At 34.1% G+C, this 17,936-nt stretch overlaps 1 protein-coding gene, 2 long non-coding RNA genes and 1 pseudogene across 4 annotated transcripts; 2 read left to right on the top strand and 2 right to left on the bottom strand.

The window, feature by feature from the left end:
* Positions 1 to 1,952: 1,952 nt before the first annotated feature.
* LOC115986257 lies at positions 1,953 to 4,713 on the bottom strand (annotated as a pseudogene).
* Positions 4,714 to 5,469: 756 nt separating this feature from the next.
* Positions 5,470 to 8,340, top strand: LOC115986258. Its single transcript, XM_031109104.1, has 2 exons — positions 5,470 to 5,624; positions 6,548 to 8,340. The coding sequence occupies exons 1-2, from the start codon at positions 5,618 to 5,620 to the stop codon at positions 8,338 to 8,340; spliced, it is 1,800 nt and encodes a 599-aa protein (XP_030964964.1). The 5' UTR covers positions 5,470 to 5,617.
* Positions 8,341 to 15,170: 6,830 nt separating this feature from the next.
* Positions 15,171 to 17,923, bottom strand: LOC115984234. 2 transcript variants are annotated; one of them, XR_004090436.1, is made up of 4 exons: positions 17,837 to 17,923; positions 17,152 to 17,287; positions 16,958 to 17,048; positions 15,171 to 15,257 (listed from the first exon to the last, which is right to left on the bottom strand). It is a non-coding gene; the product is annotated as an uncharacterized LOC115984234 (long non-coding RNA). The 2 variants fall into 2 exon arrangements; XR_004090435.1 differs by lacking the exon at positions 15,171 to 15,257 and adding an exon at positions 15,749 to 16,024.
* Positions 16,017 to 16,536, top strand: LOC115984235. The gene is made up of 3 exons (XR_004090438.1): positions 16,017 to 16,168; positions 16,254 to 16,295; positions 16,489 to 16,536. It is a non-coding gene; the product is annotated as an uncharacterized LOC115984235 (long non-coding RNA).
* Positions 17,924 to 17,936: the final 13 nt, after the last annotated feature.

Consider the following 17,936-nt stretch of genomic DNA (forward strand, 5'->3'; position numbering starts at 1 on the left):
AAAGTTGTCAACTTTATTTCTGTCAAGTTTCTGCCCTTCTTTTTTGGATTAGATCCGGTGCAATACCCACCGGTACAATTTCCTATTTTCACTCACTAATTTTTTTCATTTTTTATTTTTATTTAACTTTTTTGAATCAATGGTTGAGATTGAAAATTACTTTTTACAACTATCAATTTTAACCATTTAAAAAAATTACATCAGGTGCAACACTCTAAGTATTGCACCTGATCTCAATCAGTCGTGATCAGTCTTCACGCGTAACTTGACTTATGGCGTTTGTTTTCGCGTTGGAAATTTCATGTAGAAAACCTCAACTGTTATCTACTTTCTCTGGTTTCTTTGTTGAAAGGTCTTGGTTCCCCCACAGTTTGTGATTGATTGATTTCTGGAGCTATACTATTTGATATCTGCTCCTTTGCTACCATCTGCTTTCAGTTGTATAGACTTATTAATTAAATCTCATTCATCCCAAAAAAATAAAAAACTGCTCCGATGACTTGTGTGAACGTAAAGTAAAACGGCTTGAATATTTTTATTCCAAAGTGTGTAGCCTTGGTGGTGCATCATGGTCCTAAAAAATTCCAGAGTTAATTGCATGAGCAAGTACAGAGTCAGGTCGTGGAGTTAGGGGTGGTTTTATTGTTAGCTACATATGGTGGCTTCGATTTTCAGGTCTACTACTTAACCGGCAAAGGTTTATTATTATTATTATTATTATTATGTGTGTGTAGAGCGTGTCTTTTGTTGGTAAGGACAACATTATTTTGTTTAAAGTTTTTTAAAGGGTTTAGTTGTTTGTTTTTGGTAAAATTGGTTAATTAGTCTCAATTTTTTTTTTTAGCTTTGCTATTTCCAATTGGTAATTTTTGTTTTTGGGCTTGTATTTTTTTTTTTAGATTTTAGATTTATAAATTTTTTTACGGACTTTAGAATGATGAAAATATTAGATCTACAAATTTTTGTTGTGATTAATGGTTATTAGTAAATAAAAAAGCAATATAAGTGGTGGAGCCAGATACAAACCAGTAAAAATTTGCTACCTCAATAGTCCGTAAAAATGTTGTAAAAAAAAATTGTAATTATAGCATTTCTCTTATAATGATCAATAAGCAGGACAAAATGTAATTTTATTGAACGAAGTGACTAAAATTAGTACCTAAATATATAGTTATATAATTATATTATTTAAAAAAAAAAAAAATAGGGGGGCCATTGCCCCCACTAGTCCATGAATGGCTCCGTCCATGTCCATGAGGTTAGATCAGGCAAATGGGTTTTCGAATCATGCCCTTATCAAATAGTACGTAGCCCGTTTTGTTAGGTGTAGCGGTTGAATCCATTAGTTTAACAATGTTTCTTTGATGGAAAATGGGTTAATGAGAATTTATTGGGGAAATTACACTTTGCTCACATGTGGTTTGCCTGAAAAATACTTTGCCTACCTGTGATTTAAAAATTGACACTTTACCCACCTAAGGTTAGTTCCGTTTGTCTCCCGTTATCTACCTCTGTTAAAAATAGAGGTAAATTTGTATTTTTGTTACCCTTGTATGTCTCTCTGCTCTTAAAACATAAAAACTAAAAATTCAAGAGAAAAAAAGATCTAAAAGCTAGGTTTTGTAAAAATTAAAACCTAATTTTTACATCTTTTCATGTATCAACTTTTAAATCTTCTATTTTAACCCATTAAAAAAAACAATATTTAATAGGTAAATAAAGAAAAATCAAATGTTAACACACATATAATGGAACAAATAAAATGTAAAAATCCATAAATTTGTAGAGAACACTAAACGTAATGTAATTAGTATTCATTTTGATAAGTAAAAACATAAATCACCCAGAATTTTAATCAATGGTTAGCATGGTTTTACTTGTAAGCTTGTAGTTTTAGATGAAAATATAGTCAATAAAGCAAAATATTAACACAATATAATTTTGACAGTACATCAATGCCACTTGGTATATTTTTTTGATAGGAATAAACCACAAACTTTATTAACCTGTTGTAGGCCTGATCTCGATCCCTAGCTTCAACCTTGAGGGCATCAATAAGGGCAGTATTCCACTCACCATCTTCTATCCCATAAGTTTAATCTGCAGTTCATCATCTTCTCCTCCCTCATTGAAAAACTCACCCAACTCAATCTCTAACCATCCATCTTTTCTCGGCTTGGCTTCACAGCAGGCAGGCCCAAACAAACATTTCGTTCATAAACTTCACCTCCTCCAGTAGTTCCAACTGAAGCCTTCAAAGGAGGGTCATCAAATTTACGGGCTCTCCTCAACTTGAACACAAGGTAAGCAGTATAGTTTGTTTTCGGAGACAGCATGGAAGTACTTATCTTGCCACAGATTTCAAACCAACACACGTCTAAATCTGATAGTTATCAATTGTCTAATTTATTATTTTCTTATTGTTATCAATTGTCTTTCTGTTATTAAATATTTGTTTGCTAACACTTTTTTTAATGTGTTAAAATAGAAGATCTAAAAGTTGATAAATGAAAAGAAGATGTAAAAGTTAGGTTTTAATTTTTATTAAACCTAGCTTTTAGATCTTCTTTTCCCTTGAATTTTTAGTTTTTAATGTTTTGAGAGGAGAGAGATATAAAAAGGTAACAAAAATACAAATTTACCCTTATTTTTAACAGAGGTCGGTAACGGGAGAAAAATAGAGCTAATTTTAGGTGGGTAAAGTGCCAATTTTTAAATCACATGTAGGTAAAGGGTTTTTCAGGCAAACCACAAGTGATTTGCCGAAATTAAATAATAGTAGTGATGCCGAAATTAAATAATAATAATAATAACACCAGATCCTCATTATATTTCCTTCTATGATATGATTAACACTTTTTCATTGAAAATTTATTCAGATAATATTATCTACTCAAACTTGAATAGTATATTCTACCATAAGTTTTAAAGTTCTTTTATGGACGTAATAAAATTTCACAGTATATTTACAAATTAGATGTCAACCAATCATAAGCCACAATAATAATAATAATTATAATTATTATTATTATTATTATTATTATTCACCACAACTCAAAAAAAGAATATTGTGAAAATATTATAAGATTTTTATTATGTTCTTAAACTTGCTCTCAAATTTATTAGGACTCAAAGTTATGAAATAATATAAACAATTTCACCAATCTAGCTCATTTAATTAATGAGGGTTATTTAGGACCTTGGGCAATGTATGAATCAACCACCGCCCCTTTTACTATTTATATGGCTACAAAATTCAAATTGAGATAAGGTTAACTAATGTATTGCACTGCGTATAGTTGCTCTTAATGGCTAAAATTGAGAAATGAAAAAAAAAAATCAATCTCAACAATTGAATAACAAATTTTAAAAAAAGTAAAAAAGTGAATTAAAATTTTAAAAATTAAAAAGTGAAGAAGTAAAACAATATTGTGAGAGGAATGGATATAATTGCATACAGTACTAAATCCACAAAGTTCTATATACAAGTTGTAAAGAGTCTACATATAGTCAAGAACTTTGAAGCTAACGGTACCTTTTAGTATTACTAACAAAAATGTTTAGGATTTAAATACCTTTATCCCCAATGTAATCATTAATTATTGGATTATCAAAAGAAAATTATTTATAAATTTATTATCAACCAAACATTACAACAAGAAAATTGTACAATTGACTTTTTTTGAATAATGAGATTGAAAATTAAAAAGTTCACTTCTATTCTTAATCTTTGGATTAATTTTTTTTTCTAGCATTTTAAACTTTTATCTCTTACGTTAAAAGGTACAATTGCACAGATTTAAATCTATAAAAACCATCCTCTTAAACTCCAACTTGTAAAAACAAAATTGAAGAACAATAATATAAGTCAATTGTTAGGCCTTAAGTCCAACTAATAGCACTTTTGAACTATAAGGCAATTATAAGGCAATTGGTTGGGCTGTCTTCTTTTTATGTTAATGTAAGTTTTTGTAATTGGAGACTTGTATCTTTGTGTCCATACCGAATGAGTAAGGCCAACTCTCACCCAAAGTTTAGCAAAAAGCCCACCTTTTGTAGCATACTAAACCCTGTAACCCCAAAAGGCTAGGTTAATTGGAAAGGGGCTTGCCATTTCTAACACATTGTGTCCTACAAAGGTGTTTGTGCACAAGGCTCTTGACATGTCCTACCAACAAGTAGAACATTCCTCTAATTCTATCAATTTGTGTCACTCAAGCCCAAAAGGTTGGTCTTTTGGGGCTTGAAGGATCAAAGGTGTTATATTTTCAATTTGAGTTACCTACTTTTCAAACCCAACATATTCTTTATTTTTTTCCTCTATTATATTTAAGTATTTATTATTCAGTCTTTATTGATTTTTTTCCCTTTCCAATGGTCATATTTTTTAAACATCCATATATTTTTTCTTTTTGAGAGGAAGAAGAAAAACAACCACATATTTCTAACAATCTTATTTTCCAACGATCATATTCTTTCAATATAAATTGCATAATTTCCTCTTTAATTTCATTTAACTCAAACCCAATAATAGTCTCCCTCAATAAAAAATAAAAAAAATAAAAAATAAAAAGCTTATTGTGTCATTTGGAGGTAGCCCAAATCCAATTTGAAGTGCGTAACTTTTTATCGTTGGGTAGATGTAGATGTTGGTAGAAGAGTTAAATTAGTTCAACAATTGGACTCATGAGGCGAAAATGGGTAATTACCCATTTTCGCCGAACTATTTAGTTAGTAGGGTCAGTTTGGAAACATATTGGCAAACTAGCAACTCGAGCCTCAGAGGCTCGATTTTGGGCCCCTAAATCGAGTCTCTGAGGCTCGGTTTACGTGCTTTGACATGGCGTTGATGTGGCAGGAGTGTACGTGGAACTCGAGTTTTTAAGTCTCGAGTTCCACGTAGGTGCCACCTAAACTCGAGTCTTTGAAACTCGGTTTACGTAAAAAGTTAAACCGAGTCTCAAAGACTCGAGTTTTAACCAAAAACACGCGCGTTGAACTCGAGTCTCTGAGACTCGGTTTTAATTTTGAAACCGAGTCTTAGAGACTCGAGTTTCAAACCATTATTTCCCCTCCTGTCTGGTCTTATCAAGTGTCTTTGCTGTCCTCTGTGCTAGGAATACGTGCTCTGTGCTAGTCTATTAGCTGAATACGCTCTGTGCTAGTCTATTAAAGCTTGTGTTGAAGGACATGTTTTGTCTGTTGCTTGTGCTAAGTCTATTAGTCTATTTTGGTGCTTTTGGTAGTCAACAGTCTTTGTTGCTTCCTCCAGCAGGTAAGATGAGTACGTTGCTGAAGGACATGTGAATATAATTTGTCTGTTTTGAGACATATTCAAAAAATATGTTAAACTAGCACAAGCACCAAAAACTTCTCTCAGACTATGTTGAACCTAAAAAAACTCTCACACTACTCTCAGATGCAGAGAATATTTTGACCAAACACAACTCTCTCACATGAAGAACAACTTGCCTCAACAACTCTCACCTTCAGCAACTTCAATCACAGAACCTCTCTTAAGAACTCTCACAGAGACTCAAACTCTCATACATATTTAGCAGCAAAACATTGCTCCTCTCACTCTCATACAATCTCAGCAGTACATTTGCACATCATTATGTCAAGTAAGGGTCTCCTCACTCTCTAATTAGTTGTTTAGTGTATATAGCTGCTTTAAAAAATGTTGCTTGCATTGTTTTAGTGTATATGCCATTTCCTAATAAAATATTTGTTTGTATTAGGCAAATATATTTGTTTCCTGATAAGATATTTGTTTGTATTAAAATATGTATATTTGTTTCCTTATAAAAAATACGTATATATATTTATATTTATATTTATAGTTATACAACTATATAATTAAATATTTATATATACATATTTTTATTTATATATTTATAAAACTATATAATTAAATAATTAAATATTTATATAAATATAATTATATTTTTATATTTATACAACTATATATATAAATACTTATATAAATATATTTATATAAATATATAAATATTTAATTATATAGTTGTATAAATAGGCTAAATATATAAATATATTTATATTTATATATTAAATTAGATGATATGTCTAATTTGATTGATCATGATTATATTCACATTAGTGTTTTTTTTTTCCTTTTTTTGTCTGATGAACCCTGCTCTATGTTATTTCATCAATAGTAGTGTAATAGGGTATGACATTAATTTAAAATGACTTGAATGATGTTGTTACATAATTGCACTCATTCATTTGCACATCCTCATGACTTTTGTTGTTTGGTTTGATATTTTTATTTATATTTTTGTTAGAGCTGAGTTTCAATTTTGTAATGGGGGTGAGTTTTGTCTTCAGTTTTTTTATTTGTTTGAGTATGAAATTATAATGATTGAGTGTGTTTGTATGTGATGTGGGGTGAGTATATGCAATTGTTACACTTTTAGAAGTTGTGATTCTTGTACTTTGAGTAGATAGAAAAGTTTTTGTAATTGATGTGAAATGAAAGAGATCAAATATGTCACTAACATAAATTTAGTTGGCTCTCTAATAGGTGCACAATCTTTGAAGAATATTGACATAAATGTATACTTCGGTGGACACCTTTACAATCCTGAAGGGATTGACGGATTCCCATTTAGAGGGGAGGGTATCGAATGCTACTACATGATGTTACGTCGTAAGTTGAAGACGTTGACTGATTTGAAGAGGAAAATAATGGACGAATTGAAATTGAACCCTGCTTGGTATGACATCAAGATTATTTATCGTTGCCCACAAGAAGTTCTTCATGAACGGATAAATTATGGGTATATGGCGATTAAAGAAGATAAACATGTAAAGATGATGTTTAGTAGGATCCAGAAAATGCCCCAAGTAAATGCTGCTGAGTTGTATGTAAGTTTGGAGGCGAGTGTAGACAACAGTACTGAGGTGGTGCAAGAAACATCTACGGCTTTACAATTTACAACCCTAGATGATGGATGCACTACAATGGGAGGTTATACGCTCTCATCTCAAGATTATGTTGCGAATACTGGTGGAACCCTCTACTCTCAAGAGACACATTTAGAGGAGGAAGACGAAGACGAAGACGAAGACGAAGATCATGCTGTGAATGATGGTGAAAATAATGATGATATGGATCAGTACGAAGAGAGGATTGAGCGAGGTGACTTTGAGAACGATGTGGATGAGCATGAAGTCGTTCCTAATTTTGAAGAGGAAAATATGGAGTACCATGATGAAGGTGATGCAGATGATGATGATATTGGTGTCCAGCATGATACAGATACGACCACTGGCTACAGACCTCCTGCGGACTCATTCTACGCAAATACTTGGGAAAATATGGTTGATCCTTCACGTCTTCAGATACCATATCTTTGTACTTGGCAAGATGGGATGCATTTTTGTAAAGGGTTGACTTTTGCAAATAAAGCTGCGGTGAAGCGTGCATTGATAATATACGCAGCAAAGGATAATAGAAATTTCTCCATCCAAAGGTCGAGCACAACTGAATTGTGCGCCGCATGCATTGACGACAATTGCAAGTGGTACGTTGGGGCATACATGAAGCCTAAATTCAATGGTCTGTGGATGGTCACGTCTTATGTGGGTCCACACAGTTGTATACCCTTTGGGCTGCGAAGAGATGGTAGAATGATGGATTCTAATTTTGTTGCATCAGAAATTGTGGGAAGATTGCGAAAAAAGCACACTGCTACTGTTGATGAGCTTTGGGAGATCATCCGTACTAAGTATGATCATGAGCTTTCTTACTATAAAGTATGGGACGCAAAACAAAAGGCAATTGCTAAGATTTTTGGGGATTGGGAGGAGTCTTACCAAAGGTTGCGAAAGTTGTTGGCATACTTGGATCAGGATTCGGGTACCCAGTATAGCTATCACACCATACCTAAGCCATTAGAAGGTACTACGTTACTGCGCTATGTATATTGGGCATTCGCTCCATGCATTGCTGCATTCCAGTATTGCAGGCCAGTGATCAGTATTGATGGAACTCATTTATATGGTAAATACAAAGGGGTATTGATGATTGCAATGGCAACCGATGCTAATCAAAAGGTTTTGCCTATCGCCTTTGCTGTTGTGGACAAGGAGTCAGGGGCTAGTTGGGGGTGGTTTTTAGAGTGTCTCAGGACTTCGATAGAGCGTGTTATTGAAAATAAGGACATTTGCATTATTTCTGACCGACATAAAGGTATCAAATGCGCCATTCGAGAGTGGCCTAGAGGGCAAGACGAAGAGAACGGGTATATCATCGATATTGCCTTCGACATGTTGCTAGCAACTTCAACACACATTTTAATAACCCGACTCTAAAGGCATTGGCCTTGAAAGCTGGATATGCGACTCATGATGCTAAATTTGTGTCCATAATGCAAACCATTAAGGAGGCCGAGATTAATTTACTGAGGGGTGTAGACCCTACTGATCGCCGGATTATACGTTATATGCCATACACATATCTAATGAGTGAGGATGTAGACAAATGGACCCAGTCACATGATGGTGGAAGACGTTACGGGGCAATGACAACCAATATCTCTGAGTGCTTTAATGGGGTTCTTAAAGGTGCCCGCGGTTTGCCCATTGCTGCAATGGTTGAGTTCACTTATTTTAAACTTGTTGCATATTTCCACGATCGACATAAACAAATTACTTCTGATCTCTCTCGAGGTAAGGTGTGGAGTGATTATGCAATGGAGATCTATAACAAAAATGAGCAGAAAATTGCAGGACACACTCTGAGGAATTATAATCATGCAGAGGGTATATATCAAGTGGTTACCCCGTATAACGACCATAGAGCTGGAGGGGGAAATCACAGTCATGATGTGCGCATATTTGATAGAACCTGTGGTTGTGGAAAGTGGCAAAACTTGAAGATCCCTTGTTCACATGCAATTAAAGTTCTTAAAAGTCTGCATCTCGATGCGCCCAGCTATATTGACCCATGTTACAGTCTGAACAACGCCATTCTCACATATTCACATAATTTTGTGGTGCCAAAGTCAGAGTCATTATGGACAGACGTTCGCGGACCACGGTGGGTGCCTGACCCACGATTGTTGCGGGCCAAAGGTCGTCCTACGATGTCAAGAATAAGGAATGAAATGGATGGGGTACGGCGAGAACGGGGAAGCCGGAGGGAAGATCCGGAGTTGAGGGAGATTCAACCGAGGCAACGATGTACAGTGTGTCATCAAGAGGGGCATAACCGTAGATGTTGTCCCAATTCCCATGGGGCTTCGACAAGTGGTAGTGCTATGAACTAGGCAAGTGCCGTCACTGTTTTTATATAATATACTCAGAATGTCATTTGGTTTTTGTTCTTTGCATTTGGAAACTAATAACCGTATTTCATGTTTGTCAGGCAAGCGGAGACTTGATTTTCGTAAGTGACATTGTACGTGGGACTTGTCGTTATCTTCTGTATGGACAAGCTAGGTGATTATGTAGAGTATGTTGTATCAGTATGGACAAGTGTTAGGTGACTATGTATAATATGTTATATCCGCTAGGCGAATATGTAGACTATGTTGTATTAACTTAGTTGTTATTTTGTTTATTGTTGTAAATTACGAATAATTGAACTCTTTGCTATCCATTTTACTCGTTACATTAGTTGCGTGATGCAGCTTTTTCCTATAATACGAACAATGATATTACTTTGGCAAGTTCAACCACAAGGCCCTTCTAGTATTGAACTGCCATTGTGTGCTAAGACTTTTGTCCAACAATAATTTTATTGAATAGTTACTGTTTTAATTTGGTTGTAGAACTTTAATGTATGCTCCCTTCGCCTATCATATGCTGGTATGTAGTTGTTTGATGTGTTCTGGACCCTGGAAAATTTGCTGCAGGGGAGAAAACTAATTCTGGTCCATGCACCTGCGGCAAAAAAAAAAAAAAAAATTCCCAGTAGAACTCAAGTATCTAAGACTCGATTTCTATTTATGGAAACCGAGTATAAATACTCGAGTTCTATTGGGATTTTTTTTCCTTTTTTTTTTTTTACCCCAATTTGAGAACTAAAAAACGTAATTCAATGTGGTAAATAATTCTGGTCACCTGCGGCCAAAAAAGAAAAAAAAAAATTCCCAGTGGAACTCGACTATCTTATACTCGATTTCCATTTATGGAAACCGAGTATAAAATACTCGAGTTCTACTGGGATTTTTTTTCCTTTTTTTTTTTTTACCCCAATTTGAGAACTAAAAAACGTAATTCAATGTGATAAATAATTCTGTGACCTGCGGCCAAAAAAGAAAAAAAAATTCCCAGTGGAACTCGAGTATCTTATACTCGGTTTCCATAAATGGAAATCGAGTCTTAGAGACTCGATTTCTATTTATGGAAATCGAGTCTCTAAGACTCGATTTCTCCTAGTCTCTTCGATTTCCATTTATGGTAACCCATTAAACTAGAGTTCTACTGGGATTTTTTTTTCAATTTTTTTTTATTACCATTGAGAACTAATTTCAGGTAATTTTTTACTAAACCACCAACATCGAAGAGTAAATACCTTGTAAATCCAAAAATATAACTGAAATGAACAAAATAAAATTATACAATCTGGTTTTTTAGTTTTCAACTGCCAACATCTAAGTAACCCAACCCTGTAAATCCAAAAAAAAAAGAAAAAAAAGAAAAAGAAAAGAAAATCAACATCTCGTTATGGAATTAACAAGACTATACTTATCATTCTATCCAAATCCATCCAAAAGAGTTGAGATTGTTTAAATTGAATAAAATACTGGCAATCTTTACAAGAATGAAGCCTATTTTGACATGCTTGCCAAATACTTACAATAAGAGATGAATCTGTTTAAATAGTTGAGGTCACAATAAAGAAAAGTACCAAAAACTAAACAACCCAAGCTGCATAATGAAAACACACACGATACCTTTATTTTATTTGATGCTTCAAATCCATCGAGCTGGTTGAGAAGCTCCAGCATAGTCCGCTGCACTTCACTGTCACCATTGCCACTACCAGTTTAAATGCAGAAAGTAAAAGGGTACACGAGGCAAACCTCCTTTATCTCTTTAATTTGCTGGTCAAGACCGCCAATCATGTCATATGTGGAATCTGGAACCTTTTCAACTTTCATGAGGTTGACCAATGGATCAACTTTGCTTTGCAAGATTAAATGAAGCACATAACTGTCATTACGGAGAGCAACTCTTGTTGATGGAGTTATCTTGGAGATATCGATATTTTTATCAATGTCAACAACATATTTCCGTTCAAGATGAACCTGGGAAACAAGATGAGATTGTTTAGATAAAAATGTATTCAAACTGTTTTCAAACCATCTCTTATTAACAAAAAGGCACTCCTAAGGCACTCCTTGTGCATGTAATAGTCTATTCTCTTGCTAAAATATCATTACGTTTCAAAAAAATAAATAATTAAGGCACAGCTGCAAATTTACAATAATTAAACACATATTACATAAAAATGTATCACAAAAGAATATTTAACAAAATAAACAGAGATGCCAGTGGTATTTAAAAAACTTCAACAAAGTGTAGGCACCCCCATGTGCTTCATAATCCATACAAAGAACAGAGCTGTTGGCTGTGTGTGAAGAACAAAGCCACGGATCAATTATATTCAGGGTGGTGGAGTGAAACAAAACATTAACATGGAGACACACTACTTCCATAGCTTCCGCAATGACATGTTTTTCTCAGTCTCCTTCTTCATTACCTTTGCCACTACCATCTCAAAATCTTTTTGTGTTACATCAACCCTCCTCTCCCACAGAGCAAACATCCCAGATTCTGTGCACACAGCCTGCAACAAAAAAAAACGAAAAAAATCTGTGACAATATGATTATGCACAGAGAAAACACACAATCTTTCACTTCTGAAGACTTTAATAGCCCAGTGCAATAGGTCGTTATGGACTTAACAAGACTATACTTATCATTCTATCCAAATCCATCCAAAAGAGTTGAGATTGTTTAAATTGAATAAAATACTGGCAATCTTTACAAGAATGAAGCCTATTTTGACATGCTTGCCAAATACTTACAATAAGAGATGAATATGTTTAAATAGTTGAGGTCACAATAAAGAAAAGTACCAAAAACTAAACAACCCAAGCTGCATAATGAAAACACACACGATACATTTATTTTATTTGATGCTTCAAATCCATCTAGCTGGTTGAGAAGCTCCAGCATAGTCCGCTGCACTTCACTGTCACCACTGCCAGTACCAGTTTAAATGCAGAAAGTAAAAGGGTACACGAGGCAAACCTCCTTTATCTCTTTAATTTGCTGGTCAAGACCGCCAATCATGTCATATGTGGAATCTGGAACCTTTTCAACTTTCAATGCCATGAACCAATGGATCAACTTTGCTTTGCAAGATTAAATGAAGCACATAACTGTCATTACGGAGAGCAACTCTTGTTGATGGAGTTATCTTGGTGATATCGATATTTTTATCAATGTCAACAACATATTTCCGTTCAAGATGAACCTGGGAAACAAGATGAAACATTAGATAAAAATGTATTCAAACTGTTTTCAAACCATCTCTTATTAACAAAAAGGCACTCCTAAGGCACTCCTTGTGCATGTAATAGTCTATTCCCTTGCTAAAATATCATTACGTTTCAAAAAAATAAATAATTAAGGCACAGCTGCAAATTTACAATAATTAAACACATATTACATAAAAATGTATCACAAAAGAATATTTAACAAAATAAACAGAGATGCCAGTGGTATTTAAAAAACTTCAACAAAGTGTAGGCACCCCCATGTGCTTCATAATCCATACAAAGAACAGAGCTGTTGGCTGTGTGTGAAGAACAAAGCCACGGATCAATTATATTCAGGGTGGTGGAGTGAAACAAAACATTAACATGGAGACACACTACTTCCATAGCTTCCGCAATGACATGTTTTTCTCAGTCTCCTTCTTCATTACCTTTGCCACTACCATCTCAAAATCTTTTTGTGTTACATCAACCCTCCTCTCCCACAGAGCAAACATCCCAGATTCTGTGCACACAGAGAAAACACACAATCTTTCACTTCTGAAGACTTTAATAGCCCAGTGCAATAGGTCGTTATGGACTTAACAAGACTATACTTATCATTCTATCCAAATCCATCCAAAAGAGTTGAGATTGTTTAAATTGAATAAAATACTTGCAATCTTTACAAGAATGAAGCCTATTTTGACATGCTTGCCAAATACTTACAATAAGAGATGAATATGTTTAAATAGTTGAGGTCACAATAAAGAAAAGTACCAAAAACTAAACAACCCAAGCTGCATAATGAAAACACACACGATACATTTATTTTATTTGATGCTTCAAATCCATCTAGCTGGTTGAGAAGCTCCAGCATAGTCCGCTGCACTTCACTGTCACCACTGCCAGTACCAGTTTAAATGCAGAAAGTAAAAGGGTACACGAGGCAAACCTCCTTTATCTCTTTAATTTGCTGGTCAAGACCGCCAATCATGTCATATGTGGAATCTGGAACCTTTTCAACTTTCAATGCCATGAACCAATGGATCAACTTTGCTTTGCAAGATTAAATGAAGCACATAACTGTCATTACGGAGAGCAACTCTTGTTGATGGAGTTATCTTGGTGATATCGATATTTTTATCAATGTCAACAACATATTTCCGTTCAAGATGAACCTGGGAAACAAGATGAGATTGTTTAGATAAAAATGTATTCAAACTGTTTTCAAACCATCTCTTATTAACAAAAAGGCACTCCTAACGCACTCCTTGTGCATGTAATAGTCTATTCCCTTGCTAAAATGGCGTCAATGTTAATATAAATGTGCTAATTTCGACTTTCAACATTTAAATGAAGTTAATTTTATTCTTAGAAATTGGTTTTAAAAGTGTATGAACAAAATTGATACAACTAATAGTTGGGGAAATTGATTTGAAAGTCGAGGGACAAAATTGATACTATAATATGTGTGTGTGTAGATAACGATGCTCTAAATAGCTAAGGTTTAGGAACTATTTTTAAAAGCATTTGATAAAAAAAATGGGAGATACTTTTGAGGCATTCAAAATGATTTGGTAACAAATAATCTAAGGGCATCTGTTAACAAGACCTAACTAAAAGTAAAACTGCGACAAATTTATAAAAACCAAAAAATTGTAGTTTGGCCATTTTAGTATTATTAATTTTCTTTTTTTGTGGAGGGTCGCCATTTTATTAAATTTACTAAAAAAATTCACACCTAATGATGACATTGGCTAGATTTTGAAAGTTAAGTGATTAAATTGATAGAAATAGATGATTTTAAGGTTGCAAATGCTAAATTTCCTTTAGATATGACATTAGCATTTTTCAATGCTAATGCTCTTAAGCAATTTGAAATTCACTCTCGGGTGACTTTCAATGTTTTTGTTACTTAGATATCAATGCAACTAATGGTATTCTTTGTTATGGTAGTACAAAACTTTGAATTTTTTTGCGTTTTGAAGCATGTTATTTTTTACTTTAATTTCTTGATCTATTCCTATTTTATGACAAAAAGAAATCAATTTATATTTTGATTTTTGCTACTTTGTTGAGCCTCAACTTCTGTCAAACCCCCCAAAAAAAAGAAAAAAAAAAAGTGAGGGTAGACACGAAGGACAATGTAAGAGCTTTAGCTGCTAGATTACAAATTTTGTAATGAACTAAATAACTTGTTCATCTATTTTTATACCTTTTTCTTTTATCTAGTTATTTGGATGGTTACAAAATTTGTAATATGTTCTAACAAATTCAATCATGCATTCTACCAAAAAGAAAAATGTTATTAATCGAGAACAAGTTCAACATGTTCAACATGTTATCCAGTAAAGGAAAATCAGCGGCTGCTACAAACTTCAAAAAATCTTGAAGCTTGGATCCTGAGACTAGCCGCTTAGCTTCAAGGGTTATCTGTACGCCCTCATGAATAAAGTCTGCAGTTGGTACAAATTCTTTCTCTGTGAATCCTCTAGTTGTCATAGCAGGTGATCCAATGCGGATACCTGCAGGCACTAAGGCACTCTTGTCACCTTTACAAGGGAATATTATTGTGTGTAAGTTTTGAGAAGAAAGGGAGAAACAAACAAAAAAACAGATGAAATCAATTAAAATGGGATAAACCTGCCAAAGAAAGGACTCACCCGGAACTGACTTTTTGTTGAGGGTAATAGAGGCAAAGTCAAGAATTTTCTCCACCCGAGCTCCATCAATACCCTGTTAAGGGAAGCAATGTTAACTGCTGTTAGTAAAGGTAAATGGTAGGCAAAACACCCCCATCCCAAATAATCATCACAACAATCGTTGTAGTACTAGCAAATTCAACAGGTTGTCTTTCGATTCAATGCCTAGCAATGCAGAACAAATTTTCACATATAATAATATTGACGTGTCGATACCTTTCTCCCTTTCAAAGATAACACACACACCAAAAAAGAAAAAACCACACCACCCTGATAGGCAAAATACCCCCATCCCAAATAATCATCACAGCAATCATTGCAGTACTAGCAAATCAGCATAGCACCCACTTCAGTCAGATTTCCATGATTAGTTAACAACTACTTCGCGTCAATACTTCTAAATGTTTCTTACCAGGCAATGATATGGAATTTCTTTAGATACTTCCATCACATCAGATGCTTCATAAATAATCATGAACTTTGAAAATACTTTAAGGAAAGTAATGGGATAAGCATCAGGTACACCATGATTGGTAGGATCCAAGGAAACTGATGAAAAGGCTGATGAGGTTCAAAAGTGGGATATTCTGGATTGTTGGACTCCAGAAAATCATTACCGATGGTCTAAACCCAACATGTTTAACACTCAGATTCAGTCCATCCGTAGTGATTTTCTGGCGTCCAACAATCCAAAATATCCCACTTTAGGACCTCATCAGCCTTTTCATCAATTTCCTTGGACCCTACCTCTCACGTTCAAGTAGCTGCACTAATATCCACTGCATCTGATTGAATCCCCACCTACAAAGAGTCAGACAGTAGTCTGTGAGATATATACACCTCAGGAGACTCCTAGGACAAGGTCTAGGAACGTGCTCCCTTGAAGAACTCCAACAGATAGAAGAACAGTTAGAGAGGAGCGTAAGCAGCATTAGAGCTAGAAAGGTTAATTATAAAATCCCTAACTTCGCTTTCATGATATTTTACTAAATGGTAGTTTAACATGCTTTATCTTGGTCTATACTTTCAGGCTCAGGTTTTCAAGGAACAAATTGAGCAAGTAAAGGAAAAGGTAAAGTTTTAAATTGACTGATATGTAGGCCCAACAAGGTGATTTCAAGTTGCGTAGAAAGAAGTTTCCCTGTTATTATTTTTTTTTTTTGAGTTCCTGGCACTGAAATATTGCAGCACCATAAGTTTTTTCTTAACAGAATTCTTCAGTTGTTGCTGACTAGTATATGTTCTATTTTCTAATTTTTCGTCAGGAAAAAGTCCTAGCAGCTGAAAATGCAAGGCTATGTGAGAAGGTGAACTTTTGCAATTATTAATACTAGTACTAGTATTCTTTTATTCTTCTTGTTGATGGTATTATATTTGACTTTTGAGGAAACATATTGCTCCATTTGGTAAGGAAATTACAAACATATTGATGAAGTATGAAAGTAGCAATACACATTTCACAACATATTGATGAAGTATGAAAGTAGCATGGCATAGAACAAGAAAAGTAATGAAATCTGTAAAACTTTAGGTAAAAATGTCGTGAAAAATATGACATATGCTATTAGTAAAAGATTTAACAAATTTGTTCATCATCTATACACATGCAGAAATTATGACCTTAAATCTCAGACATCTACATAATGTTCAGATCCACTTATTCTAGTGCCTTACTGTAGGCAATAGTTTTTAATGTAAAAGAAGACATCAATCTGAAGAAAGATTTAAACATACTATTTGCTTGTAATTCTTCAAGAGAGAAACAACTCCCAATTGATTCCGAAAGAGACTTCAACTTGTTATTTGATACATTTAAAAGCAATAACTGCATCATCAACAATTCATATTAGATCCTGGAATTTATAAGACATGCTAAATGTTCCTATCAATGCAAATAATCAGCAGTTTCCAACGTAAAAAGATCATACCAGTAATTACAAAATAGTGCTAATAGGGGTGAGTTATCACTCTTTGGGGGATCTATGACAATGAAGAATATAAAAGAGAGAGAGAGAGTCAACGGATTCATTCTTAGTAATCATCCATGTAATCACGTGGATCGTGCTGCAAACAAAAAAAAACAAAAAAAGAGGGGATTTATTGATTGTATAAGGTTACAATAAAATTTAAAAATAAAAATAAAAATCTAACAGATAACATAGATTTCATGTGTGCTCATGCATATGTTCTCTCTCCATGTCACACTATAAACTAATCACTTTATTGCTCCAGAGTCCAAACTCAGTACCTTCAGTGGTGAGTGAGGAGACTTATTACCATTTTTTCTTTTTTTTTTCTCTTCTAGTTCTTTTATTGTTTTATCTTCCAATAAAAATCTACAACTATTAGACTTCCAGGCCACAGCTACGAAAGTCATGAAGAAACAACAATGGCTCCCAATCAGTTAATTTTGAAATGTCTAAATTATTAAAAGAAAAAACCAGGCTTCATATATAAAGGAACAAATAATAATTTTAACTCAACTCCTAAAAATAGATCTACACCTCCATTGTAAGTAAGGCAACTATTCAAAATCCATAAGAACTAGTAATATATGCAGAAATATATTTCACAGATAAGGTAGATGAGACATAATCATACAAAAAAGATTACCCTTCTGCGCCTTCTATCTCCGTACCGACGAGCCCTCTCCCTCTTTCTCCGTTCACCATCCTCTCTTGCTCTATTAGCTTCCTATATAATCATCCAATCC

This window comes from Quercus lobata, chromosome 4 (genome assembly GCF_001633185.2).
Source record: "Quercus lobata isolate SW786 chromosome 4, ValleyOak3.0 Primary Assembly, whole genome shotgun sequence".
Taxonomy (NCBI): domain Eukaryota; kingdom Viridiplantae; phylum Streptophyta; class Magnoliopsida; order Fagales; family Fagaceae; genus Quercus; species Quercus lobata.